The sequence below is a fragment of the Cygnus olor genome, chromosome 1 (genome assembly GCF_009769625.2).
Source record: "Cygnus olor isolate bCygOlo1 chromosome 1, bCygOlo1.pri.v2, whole genome shotgun sequence".
NCBI lineage: Eukaryota > Metazoa > Chordata > Aves > Anseriformes > Anatidae > Cygnus > Cygnus olor.
The window spans coordinates 53,842,565-53,864,581 of record NC_049169.1 but is presented as its reverse complement, the minus strand read 5'-3'; the positions used below and the strand labels follow the sequence as shown (position 1 = coordinate 53,864,581).

General features: G+C 40.1%; 1 protein-coding gene across 1 annotated transcript in view; it reads left to right on the top strand.

The window, feature by feature from the left end:
• EP300 (E1A binding protein p300) overlaps positions 1–22,017 on the top strand; it is a 63,169-nt gene that overhangs the window by 31,470 nt on the left and 9,682 nt on the right. The window contains exons 8-26 of the mRNA XM_040558536.1: positions 586–720; positions 990–1,107; positions 1,493–1,667; positions 3,727–3,804; positions 4,572–4,681; positions 5,166–5,321; positions 6,376–6,816; positions 7,310–7,498; positions 8,045–8,201; positions 8,772–8,890; positions 10,135–10,374; positions 10,947–11,035; positions 13,383–13,463; positions 15,916–15,972; positions 17,392–17,469; positions 18,486–18,553; positions 20,002–20,152; positions 20,492–20,638; positions 21,033–21,146. Coding sequence (XP_040414470.1) covers positions 586–720; positions 990–1,107; positions 1,493–1,667; positions 3,727–3,804; positions 4,572–4,681; positions 5,166–5,321; positions 6,376–6,816; positions 7,310–7,498; positions 8,045–8,201; positions 8,772–8,890; positions 10,135–10,374; positions 10,947–11,035; positions 13,383–13,463; positions 15,916–15,972; positions 17,392–17,469; positions 18,486–18,553; positions 20,002–20,152; positions 20,492–20,638; positions 21,033–21,146 — 2,703 coding nt within the window. The remainder of the gene's footprint in view (positions 1–585; positions 721–989; positions 1,108–1,492; positions 1,668–3,726; positions 3,805–4,571; positions 4,682–5,165; positions 5,322–6,375; positions 6,817–7,309; positions 7,499–8,044; positions 8,202–8,771; positions 8,891–10,134; positions 10,375–10,946; positions 11,036–13,382; positions 13,464–15,915; positions 15,973–17,391; positions 17,470–18,485; positions 18,554–20,001; positions 20,153–20,491; positions 20,639–21,032; positions 21,147–22,017) is intronic.

The following is a 22,017-nucleotide window of genomic DNA, read 5'->3' as shown; positions in this document are numbered from 1 at the left end:
ACAATTGGCAAGGAAGCCGTGTAGTTGGGATATCTGTTCTTATCCTTTCTAGAGGTCTTGGTGCCCACTTTAACTGCGGCACTCAATGCTTGTAAAGTGACTTTCTTAGGCCGTAGCGGTTACAGATGTTATCTGGATTAGTATCTGGGCAGATGTGAAGCACTGGTGTGTTTGCTGATTAGGATGGCATACCACGAACTTGCTGTTGCTCCACAGTGGGAGTAAGGGGTGAGTTGTTCGCTGAGGTATAAAAGCGATCCTTGTGCTTAAGTCTCATGGCACTTCTTGAACAAACAGTGGGATAAATTCTGTTGATTGTTATCTCTCCCTTTGGATTTTCTAGCTTTTGTTCCAGTTTTCAAAATCCTTGGGTAGCACAGCATGTACTCTTTCATGGTCCTCTTTAATCCTGAGAGGGATGCGTTGTTTTGGTGTCTGTGCAGCTATTTCTGCACAGTTTGTCCATTGATTAGGGAATGGCTGAACTAGCACTTTGTCCTAACATTATTCAAAAAGAGGCTATGACTGTAAGATGACTAAGCTTGGGCTGGACTTCCACCCTCAAATTCTTACTTTGTTTTGAAGCTCCATGATGAGTGAAAGCGCCAATGTTGCCAGTTTGGGGGCTATGCCAACAGCTCAACCATCCAATACTGGAATTCGAAAGCAGTGGCATGAAGACATTACTCAGGATCTCCGAAATCATCTTGTTCATAAACTGTGAGTAGCTAGCAACAAAACTAAGGGGCCAGAGTGTGAGTTTTGTGAGGGTTGGTGAGAAGGGCCGCTTATGCTGCTCTGGGGCTGTCGTACTGGAATTGTTCCACTCCATACTCGGGCCATCAGCATGGTGTGAATGTTTACCTGGGAGTGGTGGCAGTGCCTCAGTCTGTTGGAAGATTTGCTTGCTGCTTTGTGTTTCCATCGTTTCGGGTTGGTGCTGAGGCCCTGGTTTGGAGACAACCTAATAGCTTGTGTTTTTTCTTCAGAGTCCAAGCCATATTTCCTACTCCTGACCCTGCAGCACTGAAGGATCGGCGGATGGAGAATCTGGTGGCATACGCTCGGAAGGTGGAAGGTGACATGTATGAATCGGCAAATAGCAGGGTGAGATGCTGTCCTCTGTCATCATTTGCACATCTCTGATCCCCCTTGACAGTGACTGTGGAGGAGGAGGAGTGGAAGCACAGACGAGTATCCCAGGCTGAGGAAGAGCATGTGCCAGGGCTGCTGGCTTCTGCCTGGTGTGCTGGGACTTGGGGCAGTACCTGTGCTGTTATGCTGTGCTTGAGACTTGTTGGGGTCTTGCGAGGGCAGCACGAAGCTCCCTGGCAGTACCTGCAAAGGAAGAGCTTCTTTCCCACTTCTCCCCACCACTGCCCCCCCCCCCCCCCCCCCCCGAATTGATTTGATTATTTTGATTACTGTGACCTGCTGCCTTTACTTAATGCGTGTCTCCTCTCCTTTCCTGACTTGTGTTCCTCCCCTGCAGGCAGAGTACTATCACCTGCTAGCTGAGAAGATCTATAAGATTCAGAAGGAGTTGGAGGAAAAGCGAAGAACCAGGCTGCAGAAGCAAAACATGATACCAAATGCACCGGGCATGCCACAGGCTCCCATGAATCAAGGGCCCAACATGGGACAGCCTCAGCCAGGAATGTCTGCAAGTAAGAACAGTTGGGTTACTTCTGCTTGGTGCAGTGTGATTGTGTACTGTCTTTATGGTAGACTGAGCGTTTTGCCCTCATCGTTTCACAGATACCTGGCTTACTCAAAGTTAAACTCAGCTCCCTCATCTTCAGAAACACTTGTCGAGTCTTTGCCTTGCTTATCTATTAATTGATGACCATAGGTTATGTAAAATCTTTTAGTCTTGTGAGCAAATTGAAATACTCTAAACCTTTTTTACACTTGCTTTGAGGCTGGAGGGAATGGAGACCAAGTTGCACTCTTAACACTGGAGAACTTCAGTCTCATCACATTCACCTCTAAAAGTAATTGATTTGAAGATAACCCCATTTACTGCAGAATAAATGTATTTTCATAATACTTAGTTGTGTGGTGTTTAAAATGATCATCGCTATTACTGTTGTTGCTAAGCAGAGTCTGATAATTGAAGTGCTTCTCCTATTTATATTTTTGCCTTTGAAGGTTTAGATAGTGCTTGTTCTATGCCACATTTGTATTTTGGACAAATGACATTTCCAGCATGCAGTGAAAACCGGATTCCAATTTTTTTCCCATGTAGCTGTCTTCCATTACACAGTAGCTCTGTTACTTGAATTGACCCTCCTGATGCTGAACAGATTATTATTAGATTCCTTTCTACCCAGGCATTTGTATAATTAGAAGAAAAATGATTTTTGGAGAGGAGCTAATGATCAAAACTATAATGCTGCTAAACAGTGCAATGTCTCTTTACAGCATTATAAAGTGATGAGGCTTTGCCAGATATCTAGTATTTTTGCTTGGGTAACAGGTAAACACATAACTATTTCTTGCAGGTGATATTTCTCCTTAAAAATGGGTAGGGACATCTGCTGAGGCTATTTCTTCCAGTTAAGTCCTGTAGATCATTAACATACAGGATTTTAATCTGTATATTTCTCTAAATAAAATGGCATTGTATACTGTGATTTAACTATACAGGAGAACTAATATTATAAAATATTTCAATGAAAATCTACTTTAAGGTGACTTGTCTGTGATTCTGGACTGACAGCTCTAGAGACTGAAATAGTCCTTCTTAAAACTAAGTGCAACAGCTCTGCAAAGCTCCGCAAACGTACTTCATAGAGATCTGCCCTTGCCCCCTGCATGACTCTGAGAGTTTTCTTCTCAGAAGGATTTTCTCCTTGATTTTTTCAGTCCTGTTTGTTCTTAATTACTTCACAGTTAAGAAATGAGTTAAGGCATCTAATGGGAACAGATGTATAGCTGTCAATGACACTGATAAGTTATCTGAAGAAGACAGGTTCAAAATTGGAATTAGCAACTGAGGAGGCAAAAAACTTCCCTTTCTTTTTCCTAATGCTACATAATGATCCAGTAGTTTCAGCATTGTGCTACAAGAAGCTTAATCTACGTTCTTTCTTCCTTTTAAATATAAATGTGTCTTGGTAAATCCAGTCCTGGGTCTTTCCAGGCTTGAAGTCAGAACTGGATATGCTGAGATGCATTATCAAGATGCAAGAGAGGCCTTTAAGATTAGTACTGTGAATTTATTTGCTGTAACTTCTGTAGAAGGTTGGCTTTCAGCAGTGGATGTGACATTAGGGCAGTTTATCACGTATGTCAGTAGCTCTCAGAATTCAGAGCTTTGATAAATACTTTGAACCGTATAGTTCTCATAGTGTTTTCAATCTAGAAGTGTAGTAATGGCACAGAATGGTCTGTAGAAGTTCTTGTGGTCTGGAATGCTCATGAGCTGCTGAGTTTCTCATTGTACCTTGACAACATACTTCATATTTGTCCTCAATTTCCAAAAATCTGTCTCTAAGTCAGAACACTTTCCCCAATGGGATATGCTCATATTTTCAAGGAGGCTTCTGTTTTTTTGGTCCACAATTCAGGGACTCTTAAAATAAGAGTGCTTAGAATTACTGGACAGTGGCTGTGCGTTTTTTATATGTGGATTTTGGCGTGTAATTTTCATTAATATGTTTGGTGGATAAAACCTGGTGGTCTCTAAATGTCATAATCTTATTCCAATGTCTTTTTTTCCAGATGGTCCTCTTCCTGACCCAACGCTGATACGTGCCAATGTGCCAAACCAGATGATGAACCGCATGCAGGCACAGCCAGGTAAATACTGGAAGAAAACTTGCTCCTGTGATTGTAGAGGAATCTTGCAGCTGGGCGGCTCTTGCTGCAGCCTTTGTTTCACCTGCTCTTTTTCCATTTGACCAAGAAAAGAGATTTCTATACTTTATAATACATGCGTATACTTTATAATACATGCATAATGGTGTTTCATGATCTTGGGAATTTGAGCTGATTGTTAGCTGCTTGCTTTGTTAAATGAAGAACTTTATGCTTTTGAAAGTTCTGTTTGTGTGAACAGGGGATGGTGGGGTCAGTCAGACATGGTGGGCCTAGTCAGCTTAGATGAAGATGCGTCCGTAGCTGAGGTAGGATGGTGAGAATTACTGCTTAGAAGGAAGGGGTGGAACCTCTGTTACATGTACGAGAAGTAATGTAGCCAACATAAAAGGCACTTAAGGAAGTGAAGATTTTTACAGTCTGAAATTCAAGAAGTAAATTTCTAATAATTAAGGTAATGCAAGCTTTCTGAAGCTATATGTGGAAGCAAGTCTGTCAGGGGAAAAAAAGCCAGTCTGTTCTGAAGGAGTATGGTATCTATGTCACTATCACTTGATATTTAAAATTGTTCAATGTAATTGGTCGATAGGCAGAGATATTTCCATTACTGTATTGCATGCTTGAAAGCTAATTTAAAAAAAAAAATAACTGGGAAGAAACTAACAGCATTTCTTCTGTGAATCTTGAATGGTATCCGAATGAAAATTCAGGCCTTTGCTCATAAGTGTTTTTTTGGCACAAATGCGCAGGAATGAATCAATTTGGCCAGATGAACATGCAGCTGTCACCGATGGGACCCCGGCAAACCCCTCCTCTTCAGCACCCTGGACAGCTAAGCCAGGCTGGGGCCATGAACCAGGTCAGCGGGCGTTTCCTTTGGCCAGGGCACTGAGCTTGCAGGATTGCTGCCATTGGCTGTGCTGCCCTTAAATTAGGGAAAGAAAAATGAATAAAATTCAAACACTTCCTGTGTTCTGTAGACACTTCTTTTGCATTGTCACTAAAAGATTCACTTGCTCTGTGGTCAGCCTTAGATCTTGGTGATTAAAAAAGAAGTGATTCCATTCACTGAAAACTAAGTTTAAGTGGGTTTGGAGGCTGTCAAACTCTTGAAACAAGGAACAAACTTAAGGCATGGTCCCAGACTGAAATCAGTATCCTGTTCCTTAGCGGACAGGGGAAATGATCATAATTTGTTTTTTGAAAGGAGCTATAGCAGGTTTTCCATACTGTATTCTACATGTAAGTGGCAAGCATCCATTTCTGCAACAAGAAAAATGTTTTTTGTAAAATGTTAAAAGTATATGCATGTTGCGTGAAGTGGGTTTTTTCTCTTCCAACAGATGGGATTTCCTTCACGTATGCAACAGCCAGGAGTTGGCCAACCTTCTGGTCAGAATCAGTTTCTGCAACAGAACCCGTTCCCTGCTTCTTCTCCAGGAATGAATGCAGCGAGCATGCCTATGGCTCAGCCTGGCAATCAGACACCAGTTTCTCAAGTAAGCTTGTGATTTTTGGAAGTGGGTGTCAGTGGGCTCTATCATATACTGGTTTCATCATTCAAGTTTGTAGTAACGGAGAAGAACTTGTTCTCTTAAGATGCTGCTGGAGTTACAGTCAACTGAATTCATTTATTGAGACTCAGCATTTTCTTGGCTGTAGTGCTGGTAATGGCGGGGTGAAATGTTACTGGCTTGTTCTCAGGCTTAAGGTTTAAGTGGCAGGATTTTTAAGTTTGTTTTTCTGGAGCAAGGAAGAAATTGTTATTCAGCATATAGTAAAGAATTTCTTGCTTAACAGCAGAACCTGAGAAATTAAGAGATGCTGAAAGAATAAGTCACATAAAGGCGTGTCCATCCAGGACCACCAAATGTGTGTTGTTGGCTTTGGGGAACAGGAGGGTTGTCGCTACTAAAGATCTGAACTTACAGTCTAGCAGTTTCCTTTCTGTCCTTTCCCTCTCCATTTTCAGCAAGAACCTTTCAGGCCAGGAAGAAGTAGGGAACGTCATTTTGCTTCTCGTTGATGGTTCTTCCTAGTTTGCAGGCAAGATTATTGTGGAGTGACAGCTTTTTTTTCTTGACCAATACCATTTTTTCTTGACCAATTTATAATCTCAGTGCAGTTACAGCTGTACTTCTGATGATAAATTCAGTTTCTAGTCTTGGGGGTGGGGGGTGGGGGCACACTAAGTATATTTGAATCCTTTTTTTCCACTGTGGTGCATTGCCCCTTATTGAGGATGTACGTATCTGCATTTTTAGAAAGAAATGTTTTGTGAACTGGAAGTGTGGGTGTTCCGTTCTTAAGATATTTTGAGTATTAGTTGCTCAGTTGAAACTTCTCTTCTAGAGCCGAATAAACTATAAAACAGCTTTATGTTCTATGTTCATGTGGAGCAAAATAAATGGCCCATTTCTCCTCTTGAACTAGTCTAAAAAATGTTTATCACTTAAAAAGTGCGCCAGTAACGGTGGGAAAGCTGCCATTTAACAGTAACTTCTCTCCTTTTCTGTTCCAAGTTGTAACAAATGTGTACTTGTTTTCCCATAGGCACAAATGACCAGCTCTTCCTGTCCTGTGAATTCTCCTGCAATGGCTCCGGGTTCTCAAGGGAGCCATATTCACTGCCCACCTCTTCCACAGCCTCCCATGCACAGAAATTCTCCTTCTCCAGTACCTAGTCGAACCCCAACACCTCACCACACGCCCCCAGGCTTGGGATCACAGCAACAGCAGGCAGCAGCAGCACCAACCACTGCCCCCACCCCTACTCCTCAGGCAATGCCACCTGGGCCGCAGTCGCAAACTATGCACCCTGCTCAAAGGCAGACTCCGACACCTCCGCAGGCACAGCTGCCTCCACAGGTCCAGCCTCCAGTTCCCGTTACCCCCTCTGCAGAGCAACAGCAGCAGCCCTTGTCACAGCAGAGCACGACTGCGTCTGTTCCCACACCAACAGCACCGCTGCAGCCTCAGCACCCCACAACACCTGTAAGGAACTATTTTAATTGTGCATACGGTCAAGTGTAAGGTTTAGTTCTGTAGTGTTTATTTTTTTGTGCAACTCTGGAAGTAGCTCTTGGGAGGCTTAATATAAAAAAATTACTGCGTTTGGGAAGTAACATTTTTGCCTCAAGATGAGTCTATAGGTCACCTGGTGTTTCTGCAGAAGTATTTTTCATGCATATTAAGAAATTTGCTGTGAAGCATGCATGAGACCTTCAGTTATATCTACATACACACAGTGATGGTGTACAGTGAGGAACAATATGATATTATCTATATGCTAGTTCTTCCAGTGCACGTGTCTGTTTTTCTATAGCTGGAGTTGTGTGGCAATATGTACTTCAGGTTAATCAAGCAGAAGTACTAGAGTGCATTTAAACTTGGTGGAAATAAAGTATAGGCAAAAGGTAGATTAGAGCAAGGAAAAATAATAGGTTCACTAGAAGCCTATTTGTAATGTGTATTTTTTCCTCCTCAGCTTTCACAACCAGCCGTAAGCATTGATGGGCAGGTATCCAACCCCCCATCCACCAGCAGCACAGAAGTGAACTCTCAGCAGACTGCTCCAGAGCAGCAGCAGCCACCTTTGCAGGAAGTGAAAATGGATATTAAAACAGATGAGGGGGAACCAGAACAAACAGAGCTGCAAATGGAGGAGAAATCTGAAGTGAGTTTGTTGGTCTGTTGTTGGGTAGAACATCTTCATCTAGTGCTGTTAGATGCTCTGTCTCCATAAAAGCAATTCCTCCCAGAGTTCAGTGAGGGCTGTGGATGCTACCAGCTGCTGCTCTTTTGATTGTCATCTCCCCTCCCTCTTCCTAAAGAAGGGTCTCTGTTTTTGTGGTTGTATATGACAGGCTGCTTTACTAGTCCATGACAACCTGTCAGTGAGGACAGTGAGGAGTGTGGTTGCCAGCAACGTCCTTCTGGCAACTGCAGTGCAGGAGAGACCGTCAGACCTGTGTGAGGAGCAGGATGAATGCCCTGGGTCTGCTTGCAGCTCAGAATTGTTCAACAGTCTATCACTGCTACTACAGTAGTGTTTAAAGATATGTTCTAGCCTATCTGATCAAGTTTTAGGCGGGTTATGACTACAAAGTAGACAGCCTTAATCCTGGGGAAGGCTGGTGGGCAAGATAGAGAAATTTTAAGGACAGAAACATGGCTGGATTACTCTGCAGGCAGCTGTGACAGGCTATAATCTAATTTTCAGGTTAAAGTAGAACCAGTTGTGGAAGAATGTAAACCAGACCCAATGGAACAAGAAGAGAAGAAAACAGAAGTGAAGACTGAAATACCAGAGGGGGAAGAAAGACCTACTACTCCAGCTACTCAGTCTTCTCCAGCAGCAGGACAGTCTAAGAAAAAAAGTAAGCGGGAACGCTGACTGAAATTCACTCATCTGCCTAGAGAAATCTTGAGAAGGGGTTGGGGGAGATGGGGACTGAGTTTTCTTCAGTGGTAATCAGTAGGCTTATGTGAATTGGTTTTGTGGCTCTTGGACAAAAATGCCTAATATGTCAACTTGTAATTGGCTTTGGTCAAGTTCTTAAGGCTTTAGTATTAAACATTAAGTATTAGTAAAATGGTCCGTACAGCAGAGATTGGAGAGACTTTTCTGTTGCAGATTGTCTCGAGAAGTTATTCCTGTGAATTCCTGTAACATCAGAGAGGGGCCATATTTGAAATGAAAATTGGCTCTTAAATTTAAGTGTCTTCCTATTTTGAAACAAGATCCTCTTAAATGTTTTGATAGTTTCCTTATGTCCAGGTGATCGTTTTAATGTCTTACTCAGAACTTAGTGTTGAGAGGATAAACAACCCATGCTAACTATCTTATACACGTTGCTTTGCCTGTAGTCTTTTCACACACCACATTTTCCCAGCAGGTTTCCTCCTTAGACATTTTTATCTTTCTAATGTTGATTGTTTTTCAAAAGTTTTCAAGCCAGAAGAGTTGCGGCAGGCACTTATGCCAACACTGGAGGCACTTTACCGTCAGGATCCAGAGTCTCTTCCATTTCGACAGCCTGTGGATCCCCAACTACTAGGGATTCCTGTGAGTTTCTTAGCAAGATATTTTCCTGGCTTTAACCCAGAACTGCTACATTATGACACATCTACTTGAGAACAGCTTAGTCTGTCTTGTTACCACTTCTGTCTTGATGTGTTTGAAGAGGTTTAACTTAGTGGAACATATGATGTTTGAGTTAGGAGAGTTTTGTTTTTTCAAAGGTTCATTTGGGTCTCTGTTCCTTTTGATAAATAAGCAGGTGTACCATCCATTGAAGTGATTACCACCAGTTCCCACTGCTGTGGGGGGATTCTTTTATATATGTTCCTTCACATTGCGATGCTTCTGTCAATGAGAAGCACCTGTAGAATTCAGAGCTTTGAGTATGTAGGAAACTAAGCGGATTAAGACCACTTGAAAATAAAATTATCAATGATTAAGTTATTAGCAAAGAAGAGACTACTCAACTTGTTTTTCTTTAGGCTGAATTTTCTGCTTGTTTTAGAGTTGTCTCTGGAAGAAATTAGTATTCTTTAAGGGGTCTGTGTTTATACTCTCTGGATTGACCACACAAGTTTATTATTTGCCCATGTGTGTACAAAGAATTCCTATTCAAATCGTTTGGGCAACATTTGTCTGAAAGATTTTTGATTGGATGGCTTTATTCAGTTTTATTTTGCTGCAAAAATGCAAGACCTGTGTTATAGGCAGGCATAAGTGTTTCTAATGTTCTTGAGCAAGCTTTCAGCTGGCTGTCATATTTGGAGGACTTTCTTGAGACAAGCAGCCCTGAAACTGTTGCGGGGGGGATTAGAAAAAGGCATTCGTTAGATGAAAGATTTGTAGGAGGAGACATGACATCTTTTATCATCTTAATAAAACTATTGGGTTTTGTTAATCTATTAGCTGGTCTATTAAAAAAGAAAACAAACAGGTTCTTTATGCTAATGTTATGTATATCCTCAGAGTCACGGTGGCTGCAAAAAACACTGCCATTTCCTTCTTTCTGTAAGCCTTGTTTTGCTGACTAAAATTAGCGGCTTTATTTCATCGAGAGTAGATGAGTGATGGAACCTGAGAAATACAGGAATAATGAAAAGGAAGTGCTAGGGAATGATATGGTATTGCTTAGACTTCACTGTGTGTCACAAGCAGCTTGACAGTCAAGTCAGGGAGGAACCTGTTTTTCTTGCTGTGTTCCAGAAGAATTTATATGCTGAGAATGCCTCTGCTGTCATCTCACAACATAGTTCTGGAGTAGTATTTTGATACGCTACTTGTTCTTTCAGGATTACTTTGACATAGTGAAGAACCCAATGGACCTCTCTACTATAAAGAGGAAGCTAGATACAGGACAGTATCAGGAACCATGGCAATACGTAGATGACATCTGGCTCATGTTCAATAACGCCTGGCTCTATAACCGCAAAACTTCCCGGGTATATAAGTACTGCTCAAAACTGGCAGAGGTGTTTGAGCAAGAAATTGACCCGGTTATGCAGAGCCTTGGTTACTGCTGTGGAAGAAAGGTAAGGAAAAGTCTTTCTTGTTGTTCTTGTTTTTTCTGTTTGCTTTCTGACACCGAGGAGGAAAAATACAGCACTTGCAGCTGTTAGCAACTATGGTGTTTAAAAAATTCTGAAAGCTTACCAGGATTTAGTAATCTTAAGTGATCTGGTTTTAAGTTTTTAATGCATCTTCTAATTCTATCTGTTGCTTAAATCATATATTCATATATAAGCCCTTGGGGGGCAGGGGGGAAGAGTTGGTTACTGAAGGCTTACGTTGATTTCATTTAGTGCTAACCAGTTCATAATTACAAGTGAAACAGATGTTACTGCACAAATGCTCTCAATTTCAGTGTGTATTGAGACTGTTGCACTTCCACTGTCTTGTTTTGATATGCTCTCCATGTTTGGAGAAGAGCTAACTTGAGAATAACAGCCCACTGAATGTTTCTTATGACTCTTTGTAGTCTTGCTGTACTGTGAGATCTGTGCAGAGGATAACGTGGTAATGGTTGGTGTCTGGGTCGTGCTTGCTTGCTGTGGAGAGCAAGTGACATTGTATTAGTACTAAGATGACCCGTTCCTCTTTGCAGTTGGAGTTCTCGCCACAGACTCTGTGTTGCTATGGCAAACAGCTATGCACAATCCCTCGAGATGCCACTTACTACAGTTACCAGAACAGGTAAGGAAAACTCACTGGGTGCAGTTTTGTGCATGCTGCAATCAATCTGTCAAAGGCATGCATGTATATACATATACACCCTCTTTATATGTGTACACCTTTGTGTTACAAAAAAAAAGTTGCTGGAGGTGCCCTTGAATAGTTTACCTTGTGTGCTAGTGATTTCTTTTTGCAAAAGTTGACTGCAGTCTATGCTCTTTTGCTTGCAATAATGTGTGATGTCTTAATAAATTATCCTGCAGTTAACTAAATCTAAATATCGTATATACTAGTCTGTTGTCTTTGCTTGCTATCATGCAGCAGTATTTTTCATGGGGAAAAAGACACATACAGCAAGTATGTTATTCATACATATCACACTTGACAAGTCTTTGTTTTTCTTGCAATTTTAACTGAAGAACAAACATATTTTTGTGGTGCAAATCTTCAATGAAGATTTGTATATTCAGATACTAAGTAGATTGCTTGTTTTTTCTCCCCAAGTTGCTTTAAGGGAGCTGTCTTCAGTGGCTGTCAGCAGTTGTGTAAAGAGCTGTTAGTTCTACAGCTCTCTTAACTAATTTTTTTGACCTCCAGTTTATTGAAGTATTTAAGCCTTATTTCATTTCTTAGGGAGGTTTTCTTGCTAGGCTTCTCTTTGTCAACTGAGGGATTGAGGCAGGAAGAAATAGACTTTGACACTCTCCTATCCTCATGCCTATTGCCAGAATGCACCTGTTAGAAAAGGGATGGTTACCTCCAAATTATGTTTCCTCCATCCGTTTAGTTCCTGCTCTGTTCTAACACCATTCAAAAACAGCAACAAGGAAAACACAAAGATTTTTACCTGAAAGTCAAGATTTTGCAAGAATTATAATTTTCTTAAGCACTTGGTTAGGTAGAAGCAACCAAAGAGCTGTAGCATATATCTGAACCTTCTTAGGCTTCATAAAGTTTTATAGCAGTGAATGGAGGTTTTTAGGAATGAATTAGGAAATTGTTTGTAGAGTCCCATAACTTCTGTATTCTAAAAGTCCAAAATTACAATAAGTTCTGTATTACGTATCAGTATTTTCTACTTATACTTATCTATGATCAAACACTTGATGAACCAAAAGACTAGTATTCCAAAGTCTGGCATGCTTTACATGCTTTCAAACAATAGAATGGAACATTAGCATGTGCACATGGGACTTACTTGTATATAACAATATACACACATGCATGTATATCCGTAGACTGAAGTGCACAATTCCAGAAGCACTATTGTGTGCATCACCTCAAATGAAGACTGGGAGAGAGGGTTGAGACCTGTTCATCTTAGCTTAACAGCTGCTATAGTGTTGGTTTGTGTAGCTTTACAATAAAATGTTGTAACTGTTTTTAGATGCCTTGTGCTCTCAATTAACATGCTTTAGTAATAGAGAGGTCACAGTTTCAGAACACTTCTGAAGGCTGGGGTAGAATCTTGAATTAACCACTGTTTTTTTCCAAATGTAAATGAAACCTTTCTGTGATGCTTACTGTACTGATACTTGCACTGTTCTATGCTCAGGTTGGGCTGTGGAAGAGCTGTGTATGTGTGGATAATTTCAGGTGTTTAGTTAATGTATAGTTTGACAGTTCTATAATTGTCTGAAAGATTTTGAGGAGAGATTGTTTTATTCTTTAAGATTCTGGTGTTTAGCTTCCCCTTTCAACTGGGAGAGAATCCTGTGGCCTTTCAGCATTTATACATTGAAGATGGAAGGTTTATCCTTCTTCCATTGATGTCCTATAGATCCTCCTGCCAACAGAACTGCTATGCTGATTTGTACGTCAGCACAGCAGTTCTTCCTTCTTTCTGCTCTTCCCCTCTTTCATTTTAATTCTTTGCTATGTGTGGCATGGATTATTAAAATGAAGAGGGTATGGGTATGCTAAAATGGAATACTCATTGAATTTGCTTTAATCATTTGCTGCTTGAGAACCCGTTTGAGAGATTTAATGCTAATCTGTGCTTTGCCTTGGCTTTCTGCTTTGTGTTGTCTTGTCCTGCTTCTATGTTCTTGTTTTTGTCCTGCAAACCCCCATTTCTTTGTCTGTTTGTGTATCTTCTCCTTCGTGCTTGTCGTTGTCTGCGTTTGGCTTTGATTGCGCAAAAAAACCCACCCAAACAAACAAAAACAAACCAAAACCAAAACAAAAACAACCAAACACAATGTGGGGCCCATAAATCTGCATCATTGAATATCCTTGCCGCCGTTGATGACCTGCTCTCTGCTCCTGTCCCTTCCTTGGCCTGCTGTGATTGGTGGCTCCATTGCTTGGCTTGGGCTGTGTTGTGTGGACGGAGCAGTTCACCCAAATATGGCCTTCTTGCTGACAGGTATCATTTCTGTGAGAAGTGCTTCAACGAAATCCAAGGGGAGAGCGTTTCTTTGGGAGATGACCCTTCACAACCTCAAACGTAAGTTACTTGTGTTTGCTTGGGTTATGCAATCATGAACTTGTGTCATGGTCTAAAGTGCTTTCTCAAAAGGAAGGAGTTAAGTTTTAGGTGACCTGCTCTATATCTAGGCCAGTACAGGGAGGACCAAATATTCTTAGTAAAAGCCTGGACTTGTGCTGTAAATTTCTTTAAAATCTTGACTGACTCAACTGTTGGTGAGGAGAAGGAAATTGCAACTATACTGTTAGAGAGAAAAGAAGAGAATCACTATTTTTCTGACAAAAATATCAAAGTATTTGAATGCAGAAAAGAACCATGACTGCAGGCAGGTAGGTGACAGACATAGTTTGAAGTAGTTAAATGTAATATTCTGCTTATAGACTGGCTATTCATCCTTCAGCTTGTTTTTCATCTAAATCAGAAGCAGACAACCTCCTTTTGCCATTCAAATGTTTAAGTGTTGGAGTGCCATTTGCTTATGAGAAATGCTGTGCAGTTGTTGAGCAGATAATGGTCAAAGGCTGTGGATGGATTTACTTGCATCTTCCATGGTAGTAGGAAACTGTTTGGACAGTTTTCTATTCCACTGTGCCTTTCTCACGCCTCTCCCAGAAATCTTGAATCAGTTTTGGGAGACTAAGGAAGCCCTTGAGGGACAGCCAAGTGCCAAGCAGTTACTCTGAAGGTCTTGAGCAGTTAAGCTGGTAAAGAAAGCTCTTTTGGGGAAGGACCTTCCAAGAACTCTGCAGATAGAAACAAGTGGGGAACTTGAGGAAAGTCTAAAACTAAGGGGAGAGTTGTGCAAGTCAGTAATTGGGCAGGTTGAGGTGACTTTTGCTGGAAGTAGAAGCTGTCTTTAGCAGCACATTACCAAATTTTGGTCACGCATATGTATCTAGAGCAGTTGTGAAAGAATCTACTAGGGCTTGAGAAGATGTATATCTACTGTTCTGGAAGGAAAAAGAAACTGTTCGTATGCTGGTCGGTGTAATGGGCCAGGCCCATGCGAATAGTATGGATTGCTACTCTGCTAGAAGCAAAGACACAAGACTTAATCATTATTGTTCAATTTTATTAGTATGAGATCTGGGATATGAGGTAATTACACATGAGAAAAGCAAGTATCTATATACATTTAAACCTATGTAAGTAAACATCAAATTTGTGTACAAAGTTTTGTTTAGCTGCTGAGGGAATACAGTCTGTCTCATAGGCATAAGTTGGCACGGCTTGTCACAAACCTTTGAGTCAGGGTAGGAGGCAGCATAGTGTTTTTCAATTTTTATGCTATGTTTGGAAACACAGGTGTTGGCTACAAATTTCATTTTTAGTAATTAAACAAAAGCTCTTGCTTTCAAGCAAGTAACAGTGAGAAGGTACTTCCAGTTCGTAATGTACTTTGTTTTTGTAGCTGGTTTAAATATTTGGCTGTCATGTAATGAAAATGGACACTATAAGCTGCACATAAGGAGCAAGTATACTTTTAAACACTCATTCTCCTACTTACAGGCTTTCTCTCAGGACCTCATTCTGTTGGGGCAGAGAGATCTTGCTCCCTTCCTCTGTTACCGTAATGTGTAGTTAAAATGAAGGAAAGTGAAAAAGCTTAGAAACGTGTCAGGTCTTATTAGTAAAGTATGGTGACTAGAGCTACAGTTTGGAGTGATGGGGAATTCTGCAGAATAAACACTGAAATAAAAGGATAGGAAGGTCAATGCAAGTTGTTGTGACACAGACTCAGTCCTTCTCAGGGAGGCATGTATCAATTGCCTCATGTTATCCAGCACCTCCTTAAGGTAAATTCTCAGAGATCTGGGTATTCTTGTCATGAATATTCTGGACTGCTTTGAACTACACTGGTGTAAAAGATACCTGGGACCATACTGTCAAAAAGACGAAGTTTCTAGTCCTGCAAAGGACTAGTCCTTTTAAAGGAAGGTAAAGCTAAAGTGTACAGTGATGGCTGGGTTCAGGTTGGAGTGTTTGGAAGCTTGAATTTCTCCTTTGAAGTTAATCTAAGAGGAGGGCTAGAGGAATCTCAAAGAAGAGATTCTTCTTCAGTAATGAAAGATAATTGGAATTCTCTGCCTTTGGACGTTCGGAATATCAGAGAGGCATATCAAATGGTCCTTTCATCTATGAGAGACTGATCAAGCTTGTCCAAAACTTAAACTTGAACTATCTATCGTTTATCCTTTGGTAGAACTGAATAAGGGAGCAATGTGGGTCTCCACAAGCTATTGTCCTGCAGATAATTTTCTTTTTCCAATGGGCAGAGTCAAGGGTGGCATATATTTTGATTGTCAATCACTTTGAACAATAAAATACTCTTCTTTGTAGTGCTAGTGAGTGTTTAAAAAAAAAAAATTTGCTTGCAGGTTTTGTCTTGATGTGTGGAGGTGTGTGTGGTATGGCATGAATATATGTTGTCTTGTGTTAAAACTGAGTCTTATTGCCCGTTTCTCCATAGCACGATAAATAAAGAACAGTTTTCGAAAAGGAAGAATGATACACTGGACCCTGAACTGTAAGTAATGCTGTCACATTTCAAATGATCCTCATTTCATCATAGCTCTTTTGTTAAAGACATGTTACTCATTCACTACCAGCTTTGTTTTTCATCATCTTCCAAATTTCATGTAGCTCTGTTCATTAACCGGCAGGGGCTGCTAAAGAAGCAGCATATCTGTCATTCTGTCTTGAGAACCCAAACTACCACAGCTGTACTTAAGAAAAATGTAAAGCTGTATGTATGGCCTGAAATTAGTGCATTTTGTTGTCTTTAATGTAGATCCAGCAAAAGAATGAATGCAGATAACTAAACTTGAAACGCTGCTGCAGCAAGTCCATGTCTCGGAACTGATTTGGATCATTTTGGCAGTAGCTTTTTTGGTGCTGTTGGCTCCTCTAGTTGTCATATTTTATAGGCAGCTGTAGTAGAAGGAAAAGATCTGTTAAATTTGAATCATTTGGTTCTTCTGTACTGCTCTGTAAGAACTGTAAGCATTCAGTAAAGATGGTGGTGACTCAGCTGCTTTTCTTTGTATTCCTGATGATTTTTTGAAGCCACTTTGTGCTCCTTCATTATACACCCGTGCTGCTACTCTGAAAATGCTATCTTCATTCTCGAATGAGCAGAAGATTTATTCTTCCCACCCTATTCTTGTAAAGGGCATAAGGGCCAGCCAATTCTTTCTTCTATTTTACAAGGGCTGTGGGAAGGAGAGAATATGAACTTGATTCATAACTCGTCTTTCTGTTTGTTATATTGGAGATGCAGCCTAACACTAAAATTCAAGCCTAACTTAGCGTGATACCGTGTGCCCTACATAAATGATAGCTATTCATTTTAAGTCTGACTTTAAAGCAGTTGTATTCAAAAGGAGTCAGATTGTCCTGATAACGTGAAACAACCTTAGGTATTTAGGAAAACTATATTCACCAACATCTGTGACCTAAACAGTATAACTTAGCTCTGAGCTGTCCTTAAATCTCCTCTGGAATTCTGAAAAACGTCCTTGATATTGTTAGTGTTTTTCTCTTTCCCACCTTTCTGCAGTAGATTTGCGATGTTCCCCAGGCTTCAAGCATAGTGGGGCAACTAACAGCCAACAGTTTCTCCTGGTTCCTTGCTTCTGATGACTGTGAATCAATTTTCTTCTTTATTGTAGCAGCAACAAGCAGTTCACAGGTTTGAGTCTTCAAAAGGTTTCACTAAAAAAAAAAAGTGAAGTGGATGACAGTAAGGCAAGCAAATGGTGTAATGATGCGTCCCTGCAGATCCTTAATGCATCCTGGAGGCTGTTCTCAGCACGGGTATCCTCTATGATAAATAGAATCAAGAGCCTTAAATGCTAGAACTGTTTTGTTAAAATATTACAGAATACAAAAACAACTAATGGTGCTACTAACCTTGCTTCCCTGCCACCTTTTTTTCTTTCTACAGGTTTGTTGAATGTATAGAGTGTGGAAGAAAAATGCACCAGATCTGTGTTCTTCATAATGAGATAATCTGGCCTTCTGGGTGAGGAATCTCTCCTTAAGTAGAGTATAAGATATGCACTAACTCCAATAAAACTATCAAAAAATGTCTAATAAAACCCTATCCAATGGAAAAAGTTGCATACCCACCTGAAAAACTTACAGAATAAATACAGTAACATCAGATTTGGAAATCATATCTTACTATTGTGTGTGAAGTTTTCTAATATTCCTGTATGTAGAAGGCCTTTCAGCCTTTTATGTTTAAAGATACTTCTGCTTTGTGAAAATATGTTTTTAGTTTGAAACAATTTCGTACCAATTTATTTTCTGCACAGTTCAGATTGCTTTGTCATCTTCAAATTTTGTAACCACTGAAATATTTAAGATGAATTCCCCCTTTTTGACCTCTGATCAGATTAAATCTGAAAAGCAGCGTAGCTGTTTTTGAATACTGAGTAGCTGTTGATCAAAATGTTGTTTCTTACTGCTTTAATATCCTTTTAAAGAAACTTATAAATTCTATGTAGAGAAAGATCTATAAGGGGGAGTTCAGATGATTCCTTCTTGGTGAGAGCTCTTTGACTTTTTACTATTTTGTTATCATTCACCTTTCTGCAGAAAAGGTAGATACACTGTAACTGAGAAATAATTTGCAAATCTTTTTATCAGCTACAGTGTACTTAGGTGTTTTTTTAAAAGGGGTGGAAGAAAAAGAAAAAGATTGGCATCTAGCCAACTTGTATTTTTTCTTAATAGTTTGAGACTGTTTAACTTAAAGTATTCCTGGAAAAATTGGTGTCAGACCTGCCAGTAAAGAAGCTGTTTCCTGGGCTGAAGCTTGCAGGTTGTGGCAGGGCTGTACACAAGTGGTGTACGTCCTGGATCCTCTACTGCAGCTGTTTTTGCTGGCACTATTCTCTGTGCTGTCTGTCAGTTCAATTTCAGTTAAGGTATTTTCCAGACTTTACCTGGTGAAAGATTTTGCTTCCAATAAAATGCTAAGGAACTTGTGGTCAGATTTGGAGTGTTTTTCACTTTACCATATTTCTGCTTCAGCTTTGTCTGTGATGGCTGCCTAAAGAAAACAGGACGAACCAGGAAAGAGAACAAATTCTCTGCTAAAAGTAAGTTTCTGATGACATTTGCACAAACAAATCTTAAATACTTCAAGAGTGGGGAAGAGGTAGCTTTTACGCTCATTTTACATTTCAGTCTTTGAGTTAGGTGGAGGATACTTTGTTGAACATCTGTGGTCAAAACGTCTGCATTCTCAGGTGCTACCTTTGGTTAATAGTCTGTGGTACAGTATTTATGTACTGCTTTAAAGCACTGCTAGTGCAAGATACAGTCTTTTTATCTCTTATTTCAGGATTAATAGCAGCTGATTTGAAGGCACTATAGGAGGAAATTTGTGATTGCTCTCTCTCTGTTCCATAGACAAAACAAGTCTTCAGAAAGCTGCTTAGCTTAGTGTACATAAAATAGTAAATATTTACTATAGCTGCTCAAAAAAAAAAAACCTCCAGTCAACCAGTATGTTTGAATGGAGATTCAAATGTAATTTAACAGTAGTGTTGTACAGGTACTTAAGTTGTTGCTTTGGAAAATGAGGAAGGAGTCTGTACAAGACTGTAAATTGCCTTTAAATTTGGGGTGGGGTTAGGGGGTGGACTGATAGACTTAGCACTCAGTCAAAAATTTCTCTTCAGCATTTCTCATGAAATGGAAAGCAAACCAAAGGTTTCAATGTTTTTACAAAATCAAATCTTGCTAGATTCACAGGTGATACTGGAAGAATGTAAGGGTCCATTTACAGATGTTACTACCTAGGTTTTCTTTCTAGCAACCTTTATCTGTTGCTAGACATATACACTGCATATGTGGTGATGCTAGATGTATACAGTATATACTTTGCTAAGAAGGTCTTAAATTGGAAAATGGAAGAGCCGAGTGACGGATATGTAACCTCTATCAGAAGTAGTGGGCAGCAGTGAGACAGGCCTTGTTACGCCCCAAGTCTTTGAACTCCCTTTCAGCTTTAGGTTTTGTCAGCTAGCTCCATGCTTGTACTTCTGTCTGCATTTTGTTTGAAGAAACTTCTGAACAACCTGTTATTTGCAGACAGTCATTTAGTAGTTCTTTATCAAAATGGATTCTTCGGGAAGCAGAGAGATTAACTTGACTAGTGTGACTTAAAGACTGAAGTATACTTCTAAGTGCAACATCTTGTCTTGTCTCAGCTACATCTGAGAGCAGTGTTTGTAATCCAGTTTAAGTAATTAGAAGCTTCTATTCCAGAGGAGTCTTAATTGTGATTGACTTTAAAGACAGATAGGAACTGGGTTGAGATGCAGATTCTTTCTTCATTTGAATAATGTCTAAACCATAAGCGTGCCTGTAGGTGAAAGGCAGCTCATCTTCAACCAGAAGGGGTCGTGTTCAAAGATAATGCTTTTAATTTATAGTAACGTACTGCATGTGTTGAGTCACTTTTCATTTAACACCTGAAGAGAAATCACATTTGAACACTTCTGTTTTGTATATATTCAGAGCTGGAATATTTTTCCTGCAGGGTTACCAGCTACAAGACTCGGTACCTTCTTGGAGAACAGAGTCAATGATTTCCTAAGGCGACAGAATCACCCGGAGGCAGGAGAGGTTACAGTTAGGGTGGTACATGCATCTGACAAAACTGTCGAAGTGAAGCCAGGAATGAAAGCAAGGTATGTTCTGTCTGCTTCTAGTTTTGATCCCTTTTGAGGGGGGGGTGGGCGGGAAAGCTATTTGAATTTGCTTGTATGCTACTATAAAGAAAAAATACTGTTGGATTCAAAACCTCACTACCAACCAGTTCTTGACAAACAGGTACTACAGGAGCATAGTAGTTGTGATGAGTATTGTCTCTTTCATAACAAAAAGTGGGTATTTGAGTAGTCTGTAAGCATTTAACTGTAGAATTACAGCAACACTTGTACAGCAACACTCGTTGTCTTTACATGCTGATACATATTCTCTAATATGTGAATATATTTGGTATTCCCTTTTTACCTTCTAATGTGCAGATTTGTAGACAGCGGAGAGATGGCGGAGTCTTTCCCTTATCGAACAAAAGCGCTTTTTGCCTTCGAGGAGATTGATGGTGTAGACTTGTGCTTCTTTGGGATGCATGTGCAGGAATACGGCTCAGACTGTCCCCCACCCAATCAAAGGTGAGTAGCTGCATAAAATCTGGTTTTATTTTGGTAATGTTTCAATTAGGTAAAGCTCCTGAGGTTCTGTGTAGAGCTTCAGTCTTGCATATCTGACGAATGTTATTTCTGTTAGCTTCTAGAAACAAAATAGCTTCTGGAGGGGATATTCAGTTAGAATAAATTATTGCTGGGGTTGCTGGCTGGTAGACTGACTTCAGGATAAGCTGTCAGTATCCTAAGGAGAGGAATTGAGTGGCTCTACGGAGAAGAGGCTAGGATATCAAAACTGGTACATTAGGATTAGAGACTTTGAAGATAGTAATATTGGATGCTTCACATACATAAAATGTGAATAAATTTCTAGAACTAACTTAAAATCCTCGCTTCTCATCATGCCCTCTTTTTTTTCTAGGCGAGTGTATATATCTTACCTCGACAGTGTTCATTTCTTCCGCCCTAAATGCTTGAGGACTGCTGTCTATCACGAAATACTAATTGGATATCTAGAATATGTCAAGAAATTAGGGTAAGCCCTTCTAATGTTTTCTTCTATGCAGATTTGTGCTAGATAATTCTTAGTGCAAATTAAGTTACTACATCTTATTGTGCAGAATTTGGTGTCTAAACATCAACCAGTGATAGAATAAACTGGTAACACCTGTTTACAAGTGAGAAGACAAAAAAGGGATTTACAGGTATTTCAGGAGAGGCTTGTTTCACATATTCTAGGTATATAAATAATTTCCAAACTGTTGTTAAACTTAAGTCTAGGTAGAAAAAGTTAACCTAGTCTGGACAATAAAATTTTGCTGGCCTTGTTGATTGTACAGTCCTTGTGAAACACCACTGCTTTAATCAGGTCATTCCTTTGGACTGGCAAGTAAGTTGTTACCCATGTTTGTTTATGAGGAGAGAGGTAAGAGTCTTGTCTGCACTGATTAACGGCTGTGTAAGGCAAAAAAAAATCTCTTACAGAAGGAGTTCAAATTGTGAGTAACTGGAAAGTTAGAGGAGGAGGACAGTATATATGGGACAGCACAAAAGAACAGAATATACATGCAACAGCACAAAAACCACCACAGAACACATGAAGGAAGAAAGAGAAGGGTGGAAATAAAATGACTGAATACTGAAGTAGGAAGGGCAGTGAAGTAAACATCAATCTATTGTCAAGGGTGTCTGGTATAGTTTGGCAGAGTTATTCATGAAATTTTTAGGGACTGTTTAGAGTAATTGAGAAAAATTGAGGGAGTCAGAACGGAGAGGTGGGTGGTACTGTACTGTCCTCAGTACCTCAGAGATGATACATTCACCTATGATGAATAGATACACTTCGAAGGCATACATTAGACCTCTTCCCTGATGTTTTGTTATATATTTTCTGACCTGTGAGCCTG